The sequence below is a fragment of the Ctenopharyngodon idella genome, chromosome 16 (assembly GCF_019924925.1).
Source record: "Ctenopharyngodon idella isolate HZGC_01 chromosome 16, HZGC01, whole genome shotgun sequence".
Taxonomy (NCBI): Eukaryota; Metazoa; Chordata; class Actinopteri; order Cypriniformes; family Xenocyprididae; genus Ctenopharyngodon; species Ctenopharyngodon idella.
In genome coordinates this window covers 16,449,819-16,473,671 of record NC_067235.1, presented here as the reverse complement: position 1 = coordinate 16,473,671, position 23,853 = coordinate 16,449,819, and the positions used below count along the sequence as shown (strand labels likewise).

The following is a 23,853-nucleotide window of genomic DNA, read 5'->3' as shown; positions in this document are numbered from 1 at the left end:
TAGCCTCATTAATAATTCACGCAAAAAACACGATGCACACATGCGTAGCCAATTTCACATGCATGAAACCTAATTCACGTGCACAAAAAACAATTCACATGCGTGAAAAAAATATATACATTCACAAAAAGCAATTCATGTGCGCAAAATAAAATTAGATATTCATAAAATACATTTCACAAATGTAAAACAAAATTCATAGATATACAACTGTGCACAAAAGTTTCAAATGTTTGAAACTTACGAGTTTATCCTCACATTCGCGTGTGAATCACCTTGGATTTGTGTGTGTGTATTTCTGAGACACTTCTGGCAGTCACCAGGGTCATACTAGAACCAATACGTTTCAATTTATTTATTTATTTTACCTTTTATTGGCATTTTTACCTTTATAAATCCATTTTTTAAACCTGATTATACATGCATCATCTTTTATGTCAATTTCATAAATGTAATCAAATTCAGTTATAATAATAAGACACAATAGGACTGTCACCAATCAAGTCTCAACAAAATTCATCTTTGCAATAGAGGAAACAGAAGCTGCATCTGAAGTGGCATTTAGATCATTTACACAGAGAGTTTAATACGGCTCAGAGGTGACAAATGAATAACCTGCAGTTACAAATGCAAATAAAACAAAATACAAATAATGTTTTGATGTTTTAAACATAAAACGTTGAATACTGATATTTGAAATGATTTAAAACGCCACTAGGTGGCAGCAAGTCACCGTTAATGAGTGAGTCATTGAGATTCAACCGATTCATTCAAACGACTGATTCATTCAGCATTTGACTATAATAATCTATCGTACTCATCAAATCATTGATTCAACTGATTTGTTCAAAAGCTGATTCATTCAGTAAGGAAACACCACTGTGTGTTGCTCAGCGATGCAATTACAGTGCTGTGGCTTTGTTTTGAACCATTTTCGTTGGCGAAATAGAGCAAAAACAGATAATATGGTGAACATTATATTGTCATTATCATCTATAGAACATCTCTCATCAGTCAAACCATTGTTATGCATTCTATGGAGTTTATCTAAAATTCTTTATGAAGTAAACATAAGAATCCATCAATACTTAAAATTATGTTCACACTCAGACTAAAGTTGTTAAACTATAGCTTCAACTGATCTCTAACTTCGTTTACTTCAGTAAACACATGAAATGAACGATCAAACTGTACATACCTCTCTGCATGATTTGAACTGGTCGACAGCTGATGACGTAACACCCAGGTAGGCACGCCCTTACGTGATAATGATTGATCGATTGATAAGCTTCAATCCGATTGGCTAAAGAGTACGAATGACCCTGGTGGCTGCCAGAAACCCAACTGTTACTGCCCACTTCTCACATCATAGCCTATAATAATTATTCAGTTGAGACTTGCCTGCAATCAATAAATTAATTTGAAGAAAAAAATCAATATTTCTCTTGTTCCTGTCCATGTTGTCATTGTTGCAGTGAGCGAATCACACACAAACTTCAAGAAGCTAAATCTCACTCTCAGCTGACTTTGTTGTCTGTTTTTCTGAGCCCATCTTAATTCCCACAGTCCAGTCTGGCTTTTTATCAACCTCTATTTCGAAGTAGTGCTGGCCAGTTTGGAAGTTTTCCACTGAAACTACTTGGATTGAAGTCTTTATACAGTCTAGACATTCTGTCAGCTTGTCGGACTCTGGCGCCCCCTGGAGACACTTTTAGGTATGATTCTCCAGGATTTTTCAGGGTTAAACTCTCAGGAACTACAGAACAGACACAGGCAGAAACATTATTACATTAAATGATGAATCAGTTGTTGAATTCCCCGAACCACTAAATGTACAGATTCTTTTATTCAAACTTTGATTTTTAGATTATTTCACCCAGGTTTTAGTGTTTGAAAGGGTCAATGCATTGACTGACTTGTTGTTGACTGTAGATGCGGTGCTAGAGTATAAATATTTTTGAGTGTCGACACTGTAGCCGAAAACCTAAGTCAGGTGCATAGGGGAAATCTGCCACAGCTGACAACATGTTTGTCATTCCTCACCTGCTTTGATGGTTTGCGCAATCTCTTTCCACACAAAGAACTGCAGGTGAGTCACTCAGCGGCTGGCTGAAAAAAAGAGACTCAAAAATTACTTATTATGTGATTTATTTATGTTGTACACAGTATAAAATCTGTCATTTAAATTTATTGCAATTTATTGTTTATATATATATATATATATATATATATATATATATCTTGACAAGGTAATCACTGACTTTCTCATAACAGTGGTTTGCAGTTGCTCTCACAATCACATACAGTTTTCTTGTTCTGTTTCTAAATAGAACTGATTTCTCTCTGTTTCTCTCAAAACTTCAAACGGAGACACAGCAGAGAGTACAGCAGATCTCAATCTTTGTGTAAATTAACTAATAAAGTTTGTTAATGTACTTGAGCATCTTTTTTCTCATTTGCTCAAGGAACATATTGTGGTCATGATATATCATTTTAGATGCATCATGACCACAATATGTCCAATACTGTGTAATGAAACTTTCAAAATAATCATGTCTGTTTGTCGTGATATTTAGTAAACATGATTGTGTGCAGAACTGCTCCCGCCTCTATAACTGTTGAAAAAATGAGACTATGAAATGAAATACTATTTGTTACAAGAATGTTTTTAACTTGTCGAGTCTGAAAGTATTGTTTTCCGCTGTCTCTCTCCCTCAGTGACTGTGAATGTTGTTGTAGTTACTGCATCAGCTGTTCTCCTTGCTGTTATTCTTTGAGTGGTTTGTAAAAAAGGAGCTGGTGAGTTTTCATAACTCTTTATATTTTATAACAAATACTTAAACTCCTTTTCAGGTTATATCATAGAAATGTAATATAAATGCATTTTATAGCTGCATTAAAATACAGACTCTGTCAACAGGAACAAAATGAACTCAACTGAGCAGTTTAATTTTGGTGTAATAGATTAAACAACAAAGATGATCAGTTATAGATCAACAGTAGATGTGCTGTGTTTAGCATGTTTCATCATAAATAAACAAACACCACTGACGATAAAACTTTCCTAACAAAAAAAAGAAATTAAAAAAAGAAAAAGAAATGTAACAAAAATACGGAGAGCTTCACTGCCTTTTTAACTAGCAATAAATAAGAGGAAAAAATGGTGATGAAAATAAGGAAGAAAGAAATGGCACCCAACCCCTACAGCTTCTGTGAAAGTAACAGGCATATACACAACTTACAGTATTTACATGTCACAGTAGCCAAAAACAATGAATGGTAATAAAAAACAATACAAAGATGAATAGAGAAAGAAAATCACAATACATCCACACTATCACTCACTGCTCTCACTGATACACAATCTAACACTCAATAATAACTAAATCACTGTAAATCGCTTTGCGAACTACTACAATCCACAGCATCCACCTTCTGTTTTTTTTAAATGATGCTCCTCAAGACAAGGAAAGAAAAGAACACTAATACACAAAACTTACATCTTCCAACGTAACACTACACAAAATCCTTTCTTTATTAAAACATTAATTTGGTATTTCATTAACTTTATACTATACAAAGTAGTCATCTTTCACAAGAGACAATCTGTGAAAGATGACTACTTTGTATAGTATAAAGTTAATGAAATACCAAATTAATGTTTTAATAAAGTCTATTGATGTTTAGGTGCTGATATATGTGACATAATCTGGGATTCCAGCAGAAAATATGTCAAAGAGAGTAATGTGAGTAGATACTGTATGTTTATCAGTGTGCAGAGAACTTTTAAATATATAGTGGTCAACATTTGAAGTGGATCAAAATCTTTCATCAAAGTTGTCCTAAAACCTTCTTCTTAGGACAACTTTGATGAACTTTTTTGATTCACTTCAAATGTTGACTACTGTATATGTTTTTTCCAGATACTCTTTCTAGAAATTACCATATGGGCACAAACGCTTTGGCTAGTGCTGAGAAGAGAAGTGGGCAGTAAATATGTTTGCAGCTTTGAGATTCATGCTTGTTTAACAACTTGGTTATAATTGCTGACACTCGATATAAGATCAAACAATTTTTGTAAGCATTCATTCACTCTTTCAACCTCTGAACTGATATTAATATATAAATCTATCAAAACATTCTAACTCTTTTGTGTGCAAATGATATAAATGTATATACATTTAGATATAAATGTATAGAAAATCTGTAAAGAATGAATCCGTATTAAAGGCTTGTCAATATGTCATCGTCACCTGCTATTCATTTTCTTTGCTTTTGTTTGCATGGATTATTAATTAATAATATTTAGTTAATGAAATTAACTGTTTACCACTTATTTCAATGCTGAATGCATTCTCTTGGTAATTGGAGAGGGGGAGATCATTATTTTCTGTACATGATTAGAAATTAACATTGTGATTGTTAGACCTTTTGAAAGTGACCACTAGGTGTCGCTATGTTTCCAAACTGTTTGGTGTTTTCCCCTGATGTTTGGTCAGTTTTTGGCCATGTATTGTTGGTATATTCTTGCTATATTGTGGTGAGTTCTGTGTCTTCTTGTTTGTAGCCTATGTACTGTAAGACTGTGATAGTTGTAAGTATAATTTTTTAGCTAAAATAAAGTCATTTTTGTCATTTGAAGACCTGGAGTCTGTAGTACAGTTTTATTTCATCCAGACTTGACTATTGTAATGTACTTTACCTGGGTGTTTCACAGTCCCTACTGTCACTCATCCAACTTACCAGAATGCTGCTCCTAGGCTTCTGACTGGTACTAAGAAAAGGGAAAGTATTTCGTCAGTGGCCTCTCTTCACTGGGGTCTGGTCTGAAGGGGTGGATTGAGCCTCCTATCCCCTTCAAATAGGGAATCATAGTTTTAAATCTTAAATCTATTGCATCTATTCTGGTGTTAATGTTACAAGCAATGTCTGTATTTGGTAACTGAGAAGTGACTGAGGGTCTGACCCGTGTCAGGAATGCAGTAACAGTGTTTGTGATTTATTCAGCCCGGCATCCAGAGAATAAATATGTACTTGCTTTATAATGAATTCATTCGATCATGCAATCAAATTAATCAAGAGATCTAGAGTTTGATGTTTTGTTTTTATTCATTTTTATTTTGATGTTCTCATGTTAGCAGTATGAGACATGAAAAGACAGCTGTGCATTAAATTCAGTAATACACCACATGTCTAACAGATATGCATATTTGACATTTGTAACTCTTTAGGTTTTACAGCAGCATATATTATCAAATGTGACAATGAATCAATAGTAGAAGTTTAGCACAAGTGCTTTGACTCAGTGTTGAAGGGAAATTATATCTCTCTTGTTCTGTCTATGGTATGTTTGGGGTTCTTTAGTAATATGAGAGGCATTTGGCCATGTCAAAGATGAGAAGTGCCCTTGTGGGATTTCTAACTCACCTTTGACCCTTGAAATTGCTGCTTATGAATGAGAACTTAGTGTGACACAGATATTGTCTTTAAATAATCACATTTGCGTAAAGAACCAAACACCATGTTCAGATGTTGCTGGAATTATCTGTCAGAACCTGTACAAATAACATCAATTAATCTACCATATCTATGAGTATTTATTATTATTACTATTTTTTTTTTTTTTTTTTATTTGGTGTTCAAAGGGTATGTTTACACAACAACGATGTACTAAAAATGGAAAAGTTTTTCTTTTGCACAGACAGCAACTTTGTCAAAATAATCCCCGTTCACAAGGATCTGCGAAAACACAGTTTCAAAAGTTTGCATTTTCAGGCCCCAAAACGCAGCTGTCATGTAAATGACAGTAAACTTTGTTTGTTTGTAATCAAATTTTAAATTTGACTTCTGATCTTCATTGTCTCTCTTTATGGTGTTAAACTGTGTGCCCCAACAAGTCCACTTTCGAATCCAGTTCAAAATTTTACTTTGTTTACAAAGGCCTACATGGCTTGACTCCTCAATATATCTATGACCTTCACTCCTATCATCACACTTATATATATATATATATATATATATATACTATGATCATCCAAAAAGTTACAGTTACAGTTGACTGTTCCCAGGTAATGCCTCAACTTGACAGTTGGCAGAGCTTTCTCAGTAACTGCTCCACAGCTCTGGAATAATTTGCCACTGTATATTAAGCCTGTCACTACACTCTAAAAAATGCCGGGTTAAAAACAACCCAAGTTGGGTTGAAAATGGACAATCCCAGCAATTGGGTTGTTTTAACAAAAATGCAAACTTTTGAAACTGTGTTTCAAAGTGCAAGTTTTTGAAAACAATACTGTTATCGTCTGTGTAAACTACAAAAATGTGAATTTGTGAAAACAGTGACATAATGTGCATGTGTATTACGTGTTCAGTCTATAGGCCCGTTGTTGGGGATTGCCCCACTGAAAGCTGGTGTATATGTTATTGACCGCTGTAGAACTCTGGTCAAGGAGTTGGAGTCATCAGATAGAATTTAGTCGTTTATTGCACAAGGGTGACCATATACACATAGTAGTGTACTTGAGGTAGTTTTCTGAAATAAATAAAATAACAGAAATAAATACTCATTTTCTAAATATAATCAACAACTTTACAGATTACAAACTCAGAGATAAACAACCTTACATAATGAACTGATATATAAATATGACCAAGAAATATATCAGCATGAGTCAGCAATATTAAACTGCGTAGTGTAATAAAGATTACAAAACCCACCAAATATGAATTATATAGGGAAATGAGACTGTATTATTAATACAGGCAGTAATAATGGCGACCACAAAATTATATTATCTTACTGAGAAATGTTACACTTTAAGCGAATAAGTTTAGTAAACATTACCAATACTAGCCGCGATGCTAGCGGGACAAATCCGCTCGTTAAACAGGATCAAATTACACTCAGAAAGATCGCGAAACATAAAGGACATAATGAACACTGTAAGCTAATGCTACTGCAATACAGTGTAACAATCTGCATTAACAACATTATACATTGAATTAAAACTTACTTGTCATCAACTTTCTCTTGCACATAAACGTTGCACTTTAGTGAGAGCATGCGATCTGACTGCTCTGCTGGAGTGAGAGTGAATAGGCAGTTACGCAAAGCTCATACACGCAGGAAACACTGCACTACGTTACTTACGTAAGTCATAACTTAAAGCGTCACACAAATAGCGAACTTAAACTTAAAAGAAGTTAATTCACAACACGCGTAGTGTTTCTTTACAAAGTGACATCGCCAACTACTGGCCTGGTATGAAATACTGCATTTTTAACCCTTTTCGCAGATCCTTGTGAACGGGGATTATTTTGACAAAGTTGCTGTCTGTACAAAGAAGAAACTTTTCCATTTTTAGTACATCATTGTTATGTAAATATAACCTTAGAACACCAAATAAATAAATAAATAAAAATAGTTTTATTGGGTTGTAAAACCATCTACACTTTTTAGAGTGTACATGGTTTTAAATCACTTCTTAAAACTAAGCAGCTGCAGTTGTATTACTTTTATTGTACATTGTTTGTGATTGTGTTTTATATTTTGTTTTATACAACAGTTCTTTCTGGTTCTTGAATCTGATTGGCTGATAGGTCTTTCCAGCCATGCGATATTCTACCAATATCACCACGGGAACCGTTTCACCGTTTGAATCAAGCTGTTGTCAGCATTCTCACAGCGAGTGTCATGGTGGACGAGCAAACCCACCATATTTTTATAGATACTACTGTTATTTTGTAACGGAATGTAGTTTTAAGCATTTTTTAGGCGAGAATATCAACCTGGTCTCATAGGAAAGACGTACCTGTTGGAACGTTTTTGCGAGTCGAGCTCAAAGAGAGATCTAAACAAGCTAAAACGGCACGATTACGGATGCTTTTTATGTCACATTTGCTTTTGTTAACACTATCGGGTAGGTTTAGGTGTAGTGTTGGTATTACGTTATTTTAAAACACAATGGAGTGCAAATTTCAAATCAGAACTGCGGTGATTCGTATAAAAACCAACATCATAAAAACGTACCATGTTCACGTTTATCTGTTCCGGCAAAAAAAATTAACACACTTTTAGCGCCACTCAGTGGACATTTCACATTGAAACTGCAGTGATATGTATGTATTGGTACGTATTTTGCGACTCGCGAAAACGTTCCCACAGGTACATTTTTCTAATGAGACTGGGTTGGAGAATATAGTTGTTTAGACCTCAGATATGCAATTTATATGTAAACATATCACCTATTTGAAAATTTGTTTAGACGCTTTCAGAGATGAGCTCCAGGCTGTCAGTGACTGTTCAGCGCTCATGTACCCACAGAGAACAGCTTAAACTCGGCCAGTCCTTCAGGAATTTGCCACTGGCTCTAATGTAGATATTGTTTAAACATGAGGTATAATTCGTTTTGGGGATATCGAACAGGCAATCTTTGGTCTTATTAATACATTACTTGTTCAAGAGCTAATAGATTTGGCTTAAGGGCTATATTACGTTTCATAACTTTATATTTACATTGAAATTAAATCCTGTACTAACTAGAGTGCTGCTTTTGTACATTTGACTGAACTGTTTGCTTGTGTTTATTTCTTATTTTACTTCTTTTACTGTTATAATGGCTATTGTTGTTAATTTAAATATAATTGTTCAATAAATAATATATTTTTTAGACTGTCTTTATGAGTGAGTCAGTCAGTCGCAAAGACTTTACTGAAATGGACTGAAACAAGGAAACAAGGACGTTTTTTTTTTTTTTTTTTAAACATCTTATGAAACGCAACTGACAAATGCATTGACTAGCACTGTTATGGGAATGTCTTAAATGTTAAAAGGACAAAGACAAAAGATATCACTTTCCTCAGCGGACATTCAAACTGATTTTGTGATTATGAATATAAGATTGACCTGAAGAATATCAGATGCAGGTAATACACTCGCTCAGGCGATCTCATAATACTCATATTAGAGTGAGTTTCATTTAAGCGATTCAATGTTCCTTCGTTACTAGTTCTAAAGTGACGTTTTAGAATTAGTAACGGAGGCTTGGGCTCAACTGTTAAACTGTCAAATTGAGATTTGAATCCATGGTGGAAGGAAGTAGTTCCTCTCAAAAGAGGGTTTTTAAAGACACTCCTTGTTGTTCTTATTTATTTACACACTTGTGCCGTCGAACTGATGTATAAATGCAGTATCACTTGTAGCCATGCGATATGGCTGTATATCAGCATGCTATGATTACCTACGGCCGAAATCACAGCCCTGCTGATATACAGCCATATCACACGGCTACGAGTGTGATATTGCTCATTTACCCTCAAAGTTGTCTCTTTTACCCTTGATGTTGTAGAGCACTTTGGCCAACAGCTGTTATTTTTAAATGTGCTTTATAAATAAATGTGACTGACTGATTGTTTATTATTTATCGACTGAGAGACTTGACTCCTGATTTTGCTGTTCTGACCTTTAGTCATTCATTAGAGGGCAGTCGAGTGTGAGATGCAGTAATGACAGTGAGAGCAGATTAGGGCCTGAACCAGGATGTGGATGCTACTTATTTTTCTAACCTCTTCACTATGACACCAACGACTGATGAACTTTCTGGCAGAGAATCAGCAGCACACACCGCAGACACTATAAATCTGACCTCGATACTACCACAACAATTACCTGCTGTGGAACAGAATGGTTCCAAATTAATTTGAGTATTTGCAAATTGTTTAGTTAAATTAAATTAGTTTAACTTCTGTTTATTAAGCATGTTGAAACTATGCTATCATGAAATGAAAAGATAGATTAAAGCCACGCAGCAGCCCACTTAAAGAAGAGGAACTGACATCAGAATGTGTGAGAGTTCACAGCCATCAGTCTAAAATCGGTTCAGAGATGAGTTCACAGCCATCAGTCTAAAGTGGGTTCAGAGATAACCATCACAACCCACACGCTGTGGTCAAACTAACAGTTCTCATACTCTTACCAACATGCTCAAAACTCTGAAAATACTACAACTGAAAATACTACAACCATTAGGGCTGAGAAAAGAAAAAACAAAACAATAAATGAACACTACTTTAGTTACAATACACAATTAACAGGCAAAACTTGAAGCTCCTTATAATACACAAATATATTGGTGATTTTAACATTTTTAAATGTGAAAGTGTTTGTACGTTGTATGTTTTGAGATGATTATAGGGTGAGAACTGCACACATAGAGTGAAGAGTTCTCACACCTGATATAAATATATTGTTATTATTAGCAAAGAATGTGTAACATTCCTTGTTTCTTTATTTAGCCAAAACACATAAAAAGTCTTTCATTTTTAGTTGAAAACGGTGTTGTGTAAACAGCCCCTAAACTGCTCAAGGAAAATAAAGTTAACAACAGAAACATACATTCGGCGTACGTTTACATGACAATGATGTACTAAAAATGGAAAAGTTTTCCTTTGTGTTTTTCTTGTACAGATGACAAAGTCAAAATGATTCCCGTTCACACGGATCCAGGAAAATGATTAAAAATGCTGAACATGCAAGCCAGGCCAGTAGTTGGTGATGTCAATTTGTAAAGCAACACCACTAGCCTATGCACTTTGAAACCAGTTTTCAAAAGTTTACATTTTCAGGCCCCCCAAGACGTCATTGTCGTGTAAATAAACAGCCAAAAGCATAAAAAGTTTGTTGAAAACGGTGTCGTGTAAATGGTCTCTCACTCCTTACCTGGCCACAAAACAGGAGAAAAACAGAATATATCAAAAAATGGCACCCACCTCCCTACAGCTTCCAAAACAAGGAAGAAACAAACATAAACAAGATAATATCAGGTTAAAGTTGTAAATATGAACCACTTGTAAAAGAACACATAAACCTTAATTTAAGATAAGCAAGATAAGCATTAAAGTTACTATCGCAGTAAAGTACATTACCTCAGCTTATAGAGGAATGCAAACACACTCACTTTCAACCATAAGAAGATAAAACAGTTCGACAAAAAATCTGGGCAGGACACAGACAATGCTCTGGAGAATGTTTCTCAACATCTGTGAGTTTCTTCTCTGCTTTTATGCTGTCCCACTCCTGGTTGGCAACCAGGCACAGTTGGGGACAATTAGCTGTCAGAGAGAATGAGTCAGGGGAGCCAAAAATGAACAGAAAAAAAAAAAAACAGGGAAAAACACAATACAGCACGCAGTTCTTTAACAAGAATGATACATACTTGTGACAAAAGTCAATAACTCACCCATAATAATAATAAAAGAATCTGTCTCTGGATGTAACATCACTCAAGCATCACTTCAAAGCATTATCAGTTGCACTCAACATTTGCCCTTATGTTGTACATAATAAACATAATACATAATAAATAATGAAGCAAGATGCTCTGTTGAAATATGTGAAGGTTTGTTTAAAATGCAAATGTAAGACATAAAATAAAATTATGGTGTCAGATGTGAAGGGGAGAAGAACTTATAAGTTTGTCAGGTTTTTTGACAAGAAAGACTTTCGCATATACTAATGACTCCTCAGGAAGCTTCCTCACTCTTCGTTCCTCACCTCCTCGTGGTGGAATTAGAGAACTGAGATCTCCTTCAAGATGGCTTTCTTTGATCGTTTCCAGGTCACACGTGGCTGGAGGATGAAGGAGTGAGGAAACGAGGAAGCATCAATTTAAGTAGGCTATTGAGAAGCACCCCTGGTGTTTCTTTTCCTGCTGTGATATTGGTGTTCTCAGTTCAGTATTCTTGTGTTTTGTTTTTCAGTTTAGTAGTTTTGAATTTTGGTATTATTTTAGTAAACCTTCTGCATTTGGTTCCAACCCTCCCTCGTCTCTGAGTTTGCCTTGTGGCAGCATAATCTGTTCAGTTGGGTGTGAAGTATTGAACAAGTGTAATACAAAATGGTAAAAGCAATTATGGTGATACCATAAAATAATAAATAACTTTCAATTACATTTAGTCTTTGGAGAAAAACAACAAATAAATTACCTTTATGTTAAAAAATTGTAGCCATTTTTTCTTACTTCTTTATTTTTTTTTCAGTTGCTGTATCCATTTATTTCAGTGCACCTGAAAATTGCAGTCATGAGTTTCAGTGGCTTCTGGCTAAGTTAGACTTAAAACAAACCAAACCTCTTTAAACATTATAGGTTATATTTATAGACACTTCTTTATCATGCATCAGTTTAGCTTCAGTTAAATGCAGTTGTATCATAGTGTCAGCAGTAAACAGTTCATCAGATCAGAGGAAGTTAACAACCACAGGAGGGGTTGATGATGTTCATATAAAGAACTGTATAAAGAAAAGAAAGACTGACAGAAACAGAAAATGGCTGATCGGTGTCACATGTATCTGCTGGGATTGATCATTCTCTGTCCACTTCTGACAGGTAAAGAAATCTTTATACTGTATGGTTTATAAGACATTATGCAAGATCTTTATAATGTGAACAACCATCTGTTCAAAAATAATTGAATTAGTTTGGTATAGAGTATTCATCATTAGTTCATCTTCTACTCTGTGTATATCAGTTTCTGCTTGTTTTCAGTTCAGTGTCCGGTCTCGTACATGTCATGTGTGTGTTGCTACCTGTTCCTGAATTATTGTCATTAAACTTTGTATTGGATTTAACTTTCTTCTTCTTCGTCTGTTTGCCAGCGACCACGTGTTATAGTATTAAAAGTTAAAATTAACCCTATTATTTTACTGTTTTATATTAATATGTAGGTGAAACAGAAGTGACTCATGTGTTCAGCACTTCTGGTGAAAATGTCCGTCTGCCCTGTGATAATGCTTTTCCTGGCTGCACATCAACTGTATGGAACTATAACAGACATTCAGAGGCAGTTGAACTGATTGCTGGAGGGATAAAGAAGGATAACATAGAGAGACGTGAGAGACTGAGTGTGGGGTCTGACTGCTCTCTGAACATCAAGAAAGTCACACAAGAAGATTATGGGCTTTACACCTGCCAACAATATGTGAATGGACAAAAACAAGGAACTGGTGCAACTGTTTATCTGCATTTTCTTCATGGTCAGTGTTTCTGTAAATTATTTGATTATTAAATGAATTAATTAATGTTCATTATAAATTAATTGTATGATTATATGTTCAATTTTGAAAGAAAATCATTCTCTCTTTGAACTCTTTACTGAAAAGCCTGAATCTGACTTGTTTCCTGTTTCAGTCACTTCATCATCCTCACAGACTGAGATCAGACCAGGCAGCTCTGTGACTCTCTACTGTCAGTTGAATTATTATGGAGTCTCTTGTGATACTTTGGTCCGTTCTGAGGGAATTGAGCTGATCTGGGTGAATCAGGCTGGTGTTAGTGTGATGACAGACTCCAGATATCAGATATCATTCTCCTCAACACACTGTTTCAGCACTCTGACTACAACACTCCTGAATGAAGATCTCAACAGAGAGTGGAGATGTCAGGTTACTCAGAGAAATCAACTGAAGACCTCAGCCACATATACTGTCAAGTATTCAGGTATTAAAAAACGTTCTTAAATCAGTTTCAGAAGACTCTGAAACAGAGACATGACATGATGGTTAATAATGTCATTCATTCAGGACAAACTGAAGGTTTATGGGCTTCAGCTCACTTTGTTTTACTCTCATAAATGAGGCATAAACTGCTTCATGTGGTTATAGTAACACCTCTCTTCTCAACAACTGCACTGTAAATACTGATGATGTCATGTAAAAACTGCATGTCATGTGATGTAATGATTGAGATTCAAAATATGTTAATGTCCTACATCTGAACATTCATCTTCTGCAGCTCCAGTCGATTCAACAACACTGATTCCAGTCAGCAGCTCAAACCCTGAGAAGAAATCAAGCCAAACTACAGCAGCAGCTCCAACACAAGGTACATGATCAGTCACACGGCATCAGTCTCTCACTTCAGTGGTCTCTCACAACCTTTTTATCATCACACTTTATCTGGAACGTAACTCGGTAACACTTTACATTAAGGTTCCCTTTGTAAAGTGTTTATAAAGGTGTTTGTTAATGACTAATAACTCATTTACAAATGGATAAGGTGACCAGGAGTTATAACTGCATGAATAAAAAGGGTGACTTTAATATAGTGAGCCATTTTAACTCACATGTTATAAATGCTTAATAAATGTATTTATTCACACATATTTTACTCAGAACCAGATTTCTGGTTATTTTATGATGCAGCAAAAGTATACTGTTATGGTGAGACTGAAGGGTGATTTATTTGTGGTTTTCTCAATAATATCTCATGTCACTTTTCTCACCGTTGCTCATCAGACTTCACTTTACATTAAAGTTCACTTTCACAAGTTACTAATATTTATAACTCATGAATAAATGGTTCACCCTTCATTAGGGTTCATAGGTAACTAATAATGTAGTCACATTTTTTATTATTAATTTTATTATTAATCAAGTTATGGTTGTGCTCGTATGTTTATTTGTTTGTTTTTTCAAAAAATGTTTGATCATTTTATCTGGATAAACATGAAATCAGTTTTTATACATTCCTCTGAATAGGCATCATGGCCATTTTTCAGAGTATCATGGGTAATGCACAGAGTAAAGTCTGATGAGCAACAGTGAGAAAAGTGACATAAGTCATGAGATATTATTGAGAAAACCACAAATAAATCACCCTTGAGTCTCACCATAACAGTATATTTTTGCATTTATAACATGTGAGTTAAAAATGGCTCACTATTTTATTGTTAAAGTTATTCATGCAGTTATAACTGCTTATCAACGACTTATAATGCATTTGTAAATTAGTTATTAGTCATTAACAAACACCTCTATAAACCCTTTACAAAGGGAACCTTAATTTAAAGTGTTACCTGTAACTCTTTAATCAGATTTGTCAATGGGTCCTGGAGCCTCATGTTACGTATAAAACTTTGATTTCATCCTTAAAGTGTGCGTATGCTCAAATGTTTTCAGACTTGTAAACCTATATGCTAAGCCAAAAACCTGTGCAAAAATTCCCTTTAGAAATCCTAATCAGAGTACACGCATCCCCACCCCATCTCCTTCCCAAAATAACCATATGGAGCTTACAACGCCTATAGCTTTACTGCATATTCTCATCTGCATATTATTTCCATATGAATATTTCCATCCATGTAATAGCCTACCGTGTTTAAAGACACTACAATATAGGTGGACTGTAAATGCTGTTTGTGCCATCACATTGCTAAAAATCATTCAGTAACCGTGTCTTGTTTAAAATAAAAATATTCAAATTATGTAGACAAAATACTTCCAAGGCACTCACGTGGTAAAGTAAAAAGCCTTTAATGAACTGGGCTTAAATCATTAAAACCAGTTAAAAGTAGATCTACGTGTTTCGGCAACACAGCCTTCTTCAGGACACACATCAATTGCTCTAACAGGTATTCTTAAACAAGTGGTGATTAATGGATCATCAAAGACAGCTGGTTAATATGTAGGTGTGGCTAAGACTAGCCTCTTGGTACAGAGAGAAAGGGGAAAAAAAGGAGGGGGAACCTTTCCAACATGATTACGTAATGCGTGGCGCATCGCAGTGCTAGTGCAAGACAAGCATTTGTGGTTAAAAAGTATATAATATTTTTTTTTTTTTTAAATGTCCGATCAGTTCGCTAGATAAGACCCTTATTCCTCATCTTGTAGAGCCCTTTGAAGCTGCATTGAAACTGCAATTTTGACCTTCAACCCATTGGTAGCCGTTGAAGTCCACTATATGGGGAAAAATCCTGTAATGTTTTCATCAAAAACCATAATTTCTTTTCGACTTAAGAAAGACAGAAATAAACATCTTGGATGACATTGGGGACGAGTAAATTATCAGGAAATTTTAATTGTGAAGTGAATTAATCTTTTAAAGGCCCACTGAAGTGCCTTGGAACGCGCAGTATTATTCAATGTGTTGACGTAATTTCAACTGAAACAGGAAGACAGGGTGGGACATATCGAACAGCTCCTCCCCTTTTTTTAAAATAACCAATAGCGTTTTGCTTATATCACAGCTCGGCCAGGATGGTTGAGCTCAGTTAAACCTTAGTTTCCTTCTAATCTCTAACCGTTTCTCCTCCTAATCTCCTCCATGTTGCTTTAAAATATAGCATTTTGTGCAGAATTCAAATGGGTCCGATACCTTTTGTGGTCTGCGGTGACTTGCGGATATGATCCGCTCTGTGCTCTCATGTCTCTGGACCGGAGCAGACTGTATGCTTCAATGGAAAGCATATTTACACGGTCTTAATCATCCCCTATCCCCTATATAGCACACTAGTGCCATTCACCATGCAAATAGTAAATGTGTGAACAAGTGACCAATTTCAGCCACAGCTTCAGCGTCTGTTTATAATGTAGTGGGCGGGACTTTAGATTCTAGAGAGCATTTGATTGGACAGAAGATCTGATAAGAAGCTGAAGTCCGCTGTGATGTCATGAAAATCCATGATCCATTTTAGCGGAAGTGAGAGACTTTATGTTTTGAATGCTTATATCTACTAAATGTGAATTTTGTCATTGTTTTGGAACACACCCACTTATTCATAACCTTAAGGCTAACATATTCATACTAAAAGCTAAAAACACTTAAATTTTGATTTCAGGGGGACTTTAATACAGAATATCCTCTGGGTGCAGTTAATACTTGAGAAATACATTTATACTGTATTTTAATCATGAAGAAATCACGTTTGAGCATGATCAGTCCTAACAACCAAATTACACTCAAAGTCAAGTGTCAGGGGAATTATCATGAGCTAAGCAATTCTCTTGCATTTGTTAAAACATTAAAACATGGCATTTCACAGGAATGTTAAGTGATAGTGATAAAAAAAAAAAAAAACCAGCAAAGATCTATATTTAAATTGTTACAACCCTCCCCTGTCAGTCAGTGTTTAGCAAGCCATATTACCGTAATGGTTTGAAATTAGCAGGTTAAAAATACATTACATTTTGCCAGAGAAACTACAATTTAATCTAATATAAGTTAGGGGCCTAAATGATTTTATCAACAAAAGCTTATGTACTAAACAAATCATAGTTTTGGTCAAAAAAAAAAAAAAAAAAAAAAAAACATTCTTACCTCAAAGTCTTTTTTTTTTTCCTTTATAAAAGCATGTGCCTTTTTCCAGCCTTGATAACCATTCATAAGGGATCTGAGAGGAAGTAGGTAAACACTGAAATGATCTCAGGACTCCTAGTTTATGATTGTTGGTGTTACAGCTGTCCCCATGTTACAATAATACCGGTCTCCCTCTACACATATTTCAATGCTCATTTTGTGCGTATGCAACGTTTATACATCAGGCCGAAGGTCCTTTTGTTAGACGGATCGTGAGTCATGACTATATAGTCTGTTGTCTGTATAAATCTATCTCTCAAAATAATCATAAATCATCAACATTAAACAGTAAAACTGTAACATACAAGGCATGCAGTACAGATGTAATGATCAATTTTAGCTGATAAAATATGATCTATTTCTACAGGAGGCTATTAATAGCTCCTAACTTAACAGAAGACTTTATGAGGATACAAGGCAGTTTTTGCTAACCAGAGATGTTAAATAAAATGCAAGACAATACAGTATTTCATATATTTTGAATTTTATATGGTGCATCTGAACAAAAAACTCCCTTATACAGATAATCGGATCATTACCTCAAACTCTGGTATGACTTCAGCTGCACACAGACCTTCAGTTACACAGCAAGGTATTTTTTGTGTGATCAGTTAGTATTTTTGAATTTACACAATATGGCACATCTGAACTAAAATCCATCCTCTCTCTAGCATCAACTACAGAGAAAACACAGATTCCAACTACTGCTGGATCATTATTCAGAGGTATGAAACGTCTTTGCATGTTTTTTCATGCTGATAACTCTATACCATTATTTTTAATGAAGTGAATTTAATGGTTTGTAAATAATTGTTAATTGTTTTATATCCTTGATTTCATCTACAATGTCATTTACAGTTTCACAGATTCATTCTCTTCTTTCTCTCTATTCTCTCTTTCATCTGTCCATACATCTTTCCTGTAGTGATTATGATTATTGTTAAGACTGCATTGTTTGCTGCTCCTGCTGTGATTCTTCTTCAGATCATCTGTGCAAGAAGAGCTGGTGAGATCTGAGCGACACAGAATCTAATGATTCACATTGATCTGTAACAATCTTTAAACATAGTAAAAACTTACGAGAGGTCAGTTAATTGTATTTAATTATTTTGTAGGGAGGAAGGACTCACACCACCCAGAGGAAATAGAGATGCCTACTACAGTATTAGAGTAAAAACAAATAACAGGCAAGATTACAGCAAGATTTATCTTTATGTTTGTGAATATGATCATTTTTCAGTGCTAAATATTATATAGACTGCTTTAAAAATGATTTAAATAAAGTGATCATCAAAACAATATAGTTACCTTAATAAACATGAATGGTTATTTCCACAGATTTATAACTATTTCCACAGACTATTTCCACAGAAATTATAATATAAATACATGGTAATTTTACCTTTCTAACTTTACTTCCTCTAACTTTAAACTTTTTACAGAAGGCTTTTTAAATGTTTCAATAGTTTATTTTAAATGATGAAACTACAAGTCTGTTAATTATCATGACATATTTACAGATGTATTTTGATTTTTTTTTCTTTTTTCTTTTCTTTTTTTATTATTTATACGCTGATCATTTCAATGCAAAGTCTAATCCTTACTTATTTTTTCTACTAACCCTAAATAAGAAAACGTATGAATGTCTTCCCCACCCACAACATGCTTCAACATGTTTTTCATGTCATTTCATGCATAAATATGAATTCACAAAATTGCAAATGTCTTTTTTGGTCTTCAAATATGTGCTGAAAATTATTTGAGTTTATTTAACTAAGAGGTATTTAACCTTGATATTGGGTTTATAATCAATATTAGGGTAAAAAAAAATGATTATATTTATTAATTTCATACACCAGAAGCCATTAGAGAAAATTTAGGATAAATAAGGAATGTTAATCAAGAAACAATATTTACAAGAAAACAGAAAACAACTCATATGTCTTGGCTGGATAACTTTGGATAAGCTGAAATTAGCTATCTAAAACTGAAAATTATGGAGGCAGATTAGCCTCATTAATAATTCACGCAAAAAACACGATGCACACATGCGTAGCCAATTTCACATGCATGAAACCTAATTCACGTGCACAAAAAACAATTCACGTGCGTGAAAAAAATATATACATTCACAAAAAGCAATTCATGTGCGCAAAATAAAATTAGATATTCATAAAATACATTTCACAAATGTAAAACAAAATTCATAGATATACAACTGTGCACAAAAGTTTCGAATGTTTGAAACTTACGAGTTTATCCTCACATTCGCGTGTGAATCACCTTGGATTTGTGTGTGTATTTCTGAGACACTTCTGGCAGTCACCAGGGTCATACCAGAACCAATACGTTTCAATTGATTTTTTTTTTTTTTTACCTTTTATTGGCATTTTTACCTTTATAAATCCATTTTTTAAACCTAATTATACATGCATCATCTTTTATGTCAATTTCATAAATGTAATCAGATTCAGTTATAATAATAAGACACAATAGGACTGTCACCAATCAAGTCTCAACAAAATTCATCTTTGCAATAGGGGAAACAGAAGCTGCATCTGAAGTGGCATTTAGATCATTTACACAGAGAGTTTAATACGGCTCAGAGGTGACAAATGAATAACCTGCAGTTACAAATGCAAATAAAACAAAATACAAATAATGTTTTGATGTTTTAAACATAAAACGTTGAATACTGATATTTGAAATGATTTAAAACATGAAAAGATATAAAACGCCACTAGGTGGCAGCAAGTCACCGTTAATGAGTGAGTCATTGAGATTCAACCGATTCATTCAAACAACTGATTCATTCAGCATTTGACTATAATAATCTATCGTAGTCATCAAATCATTGATTCAACTGATTTGTTCAAAAGCTGATTCATTCAGTAAGGAAACAGCGCTGTGTGTTGCTCAGAGACGCAATTACAGTGCTGTGGCTTTGTTTTGAACCATTTTCATTGGTGAAATAGAGCAAAAACAGGCAATATGGTGTCACTTAATATTAACTTGTTTATTAAACTTGTATAAATCAATGTCACATTTGTTATCATGGTAATATCTAAAAACTGCACTCTTTATGTGATATTTATTAACTATATTAAATTAATATAAATATAGACTAAATCTTGCAGTGAAAGCGTGCATTTTAAATGTACAATCGCTAGTCTAATCTACAAGACTACATCATGTGATGTATGCGTGCATTCTCTGGGTGTATGAGGGATATACTTAATGTCAGCATTGTTAAAACAATAATTACGATTATCGCAGACGATATTTATCGCACACCCCCTGTGATTGCTCTTTTCTATCCTCAACAAATAAATAAATGAACATTATATTGTCATTATCATCTATACAACATCTCTCATCAGTCAAACCATTGTTATGCATTCTATGGAGTTTATCTAAAATTCTTTATGAAGTAAACATAAGAATCCATCAATACTTAAAATTATGTTCACACTCGGACTAAAGTTGTTAAACTATAGCTTCAACTGATCTCTAACTTCGTTTACTTCAGTAAACACATGAAATGAACGATCAAACTGTACATACCTCTCTGCATGATCTGAACTGGTCGACAGCTGATGACGTAACACCCAGGTAGGCACGCCCTCACGTGATAATGATTGATCGATTGATAAGCTTCAATCCGATTGGCTAAAGAGTACGAATGACCCTGGTGGCTGCCAGAAACCCAACTGTTACTGCCCACTTCTCACATCATAGCCTATAATAATTATTCAGTTGAGACTTGCCTGCAATCAATAAATTAATTTGAAGAAAAAATCAATATTTCTCTTGTTCCTGTCCATGTTGTCATTGTTGCAGTGAGCGAATCACACACAAACTTCAAGAAGCTAAATCTCACTCTCAGCTGACTTTGTTGTCTGTTTTTCTGAGCCCATCTTAATTCCCACAGTCCAGTCTGGCTTTTTATCAACCTCTATTTCGAAATAGTGCTGGCCAGTTTGGAAGTTGTCCACTGAAACTGTACTTGGATTGAAGTCTTTATACAATCCAGACATTCTGTCAGCTTGTCGGACTCTGGCGCCCCCTGTAGACACTTTTAGGTATGATTCTCCAGGATTTTTCAGGGTTAAACTCTCAGGAACTACAGCACAGACACAGGCAGAAACATTATTACATTAAATGATGAATCAGTTGTTGAATGTTATTGCAGTTCTTGCATTGAACATTCTGGTTAGCCTGTGTTTCTTCTGCAATTAATTCCCCGAACCACTAAATGTACAGATTCCTTTATTCAAACTTTGTTTTTTAGATTATTTCACCCAGGTTTTAGTGTTTGAAAGGGTCAAGGCATTGACTGACTCGAAGCCAGTTGTTGACTGTATGCAGTGCAAGAGTATAAATATTTTTGAGTGTCGACACTGTAGCCGAAAACCTAAGTCAGGTGCATAGGGGAAATCTGCCACAGCTGACAACATGTTTGTCATTCCTCACCTGCTTTGATGGTTTGCAGCATCTCCTTCCACACAAAGAACTGCAGGTGAGTCACTCAGCGGCTGGCTGAAAAAAAGAGACTCAAAAATTACTTATTATGTGATTTATTTATGTTGTACACAGTATAAAAACTGTCATTTAAATATATTGCGATTTATTGTTCATATTTATATATATATATATATATATATATATATATATATATATATATATATATATATATATATCTTTACAAGGTAATCACTGTCTTTCTCATAACAGTGGTTTGCAGTTGCTCTCACAATCACATACAGTTTTCTTGTAAAAGCGGTCTCTAAATAGAACTGATTTCTCTCTGTTTCTCTCCAATCTTAAAACGGAGACACATCAGAGAGCACAGCAGATTACAATCTTTGTGTGAATTAACTCTAATAAAGTTTGTTAATGTACTTGAGCAACTTTTTTCTTATTTGCTCAAGGAACGTATTGTGGTCATGATATATCATTTTAGATGCATCATGACCACAATATGTCCAATACTGTGTAATGAAACTTTCAAAATAATCATGTCTGTTTGTCGTGATATTTAGTAAACATGATTGTGTGCAGAACTGCTCCCGCCTCTATAACTGTTGAAAAAATAAGACTATGAAATGAAATACTCTTTGTTACAAGAATGTTTTTAACTTGTCGAGTCTGAATGTACTGTTTTCTGCTCTCTCTCTCCTTCAGTGACTGTGAATGTTGTTGTAGTTACTGCATCAGCTGTTCTCCTTGCTGTTATTCTTTGAGTGATTTGTAAAAAAGGAGCTGGTGGTGAGTTTTCATAACTCTTTATATTTTATAACAAATACTTAAACTCCTTTTCAGGTTATATCATAGAAATGTAATATAAATGCATTTTATAGCTGCATTAAAATACAGACTCTGTCAACAGGAACAAAATGAACTCAACTGAGGATATTTTGGTATAATAGATTAAACAACAAAGATGATCAGTTATAGATCAACAGTAGATGTGTTTAGCATGTTTCATCATAAATAAACAAACACCACTGACAATAAAACTTTCCTAACAAAAAAAAAAAGAAATTAAAAAAAGAAAAAGAAATGTAACAAAAATACGGAGAGCTTCACGGCCTTTTTAACTAGTAATAAACAAGAGGAAAAAATGGTGATGAAAATAAGGAAGAAAGAAAGAAATGGCACCCAACCTCTACAGCTTCTGTGAAAGTAACAGGCATATACACAACTTACAGTATTTACATGTCACAGTAGCCAAAAACAATGAATAGTAATAAAAAAAAAAAACAATACAAAGATGAATAGAGAAAGAAAATCACAATACATCCACACTATCACTCACTGCTCTCACTGATACACAATCTAACACTCAATAATAACTAAATCACCATAAATCGCTTTTCCAACTACTACAATCCACAGCATCCACCTTCTGTTTTTTTTAAATGATGCTCCTCAAGACAAGGAAAGAAAAGAACACTAATACACAAAACTTCCAACATCTTCCAACATAACTCTACACAAAATCCTTATTAAAACATTAATTTGGTATTTCATTAACTTTATACTATACAAAGTAATCATCTTTCACAAGAGACAATCTGTGAAAGATGACTACTTTGTATAGTATAAAGTTAATGAAATACCAAATTAATGTTTTAATAAAGTCTATTGATGTTTAGGTGCTGATATATGTGACATAATCTGGGATTCCAGCAGAAAATATGTCAAAGAGAGTAATGTGAGTAGATACTGTATGTTTATCAGTGTGCAACTCTTAAATATATAGTGGTCAACATTTGAAGTGGATCAAAATCTTTCATCAAAGTTGTCCTAAAACCTTCTTCTTAGGACAACTTAGTTCTTAGGACAACTTTGATGAACTTTTTTGATCCACTTGAAATGTTGACTACTGTATGTTTTTTCCAGATACTCTTTCTAGAAATTACCATATGGGCACAAACGCTTTGGCTAGTGCTGAGAAGAGAAGTGGGCAGTAAAAATGTTTGCAGCTTTGAGATTCATGCTTGTTTAACAACTTATAATTGCGGACACTCGATATCAGATCAAACAATTTTTGTAAGCATTCATTCACTCTTTCAACCTCTGAACTGATATTAATATATAAATCTATCAAAACATTCTAACTCTTTTGTGTGCAAATGATATAAATGTATATACATTTAGATATAAATGTATAGAAAATCTGTAAAGAATGAATCCGTATTAAAGGCTTGTCAATATGTCA

The 23,853-nt window shown here is 34.3% G+C and overlaps 2 protein-coding genes across 3 annotated transcripts in view; one reads left to right on the top strand and one right to left on the bottom strand.

Annotated features, from left to right (window-relative positions):
- The window catches only part of trim108 (tripartite motif containing 108), a 54,527-nt gene that overhangs the window by 1,129 nt on the left and 29,545 nt on the right, over positions 1 to 23,853 (bottom strand). Inside the window, exon 6 of the mRNA XM_051865944.1 lies at positions 1,640 to 1,756. Coding sequence (XP_051721904.1) covers positions 1,640 to 1,756 — 117 coding nt within the window. The remainder of the gene's footprint in view (positions 1 to 1,639; positions 1,757 to 23,853) is intronic.
- Positions 11,761 to 23,853, top strand: part of LOC127497107 (uncharacterized) — a 30,653-nt gene continuing 18,560 nt past the window's right edge. The window contains exons 1-3 of one of the 2 annotated variants that reach the window (XM_051865294.1): positions 11,768 to 12,383; positions 12,722 to 13,030; positions 13,185 to 13,493. In XM_051865294.1, the coding sequence (XP_051721254.1) occupies positions 12,323 to 12,383; positions 12,722 to 13,030; positions 13,185 to 13,493 (679 nt within the window). In that variant the 5' untranslated portion in view covers positions 11,768 to 12,322. Of the gene's footprint in view, positions 12,384 to 12,721; positions 13,031 to 13,184; positions 13,494 to 23,853 lie in introns of both variants that reach the window. The other variant, XM_051865295.1, reaches the window with a different exon arrangement.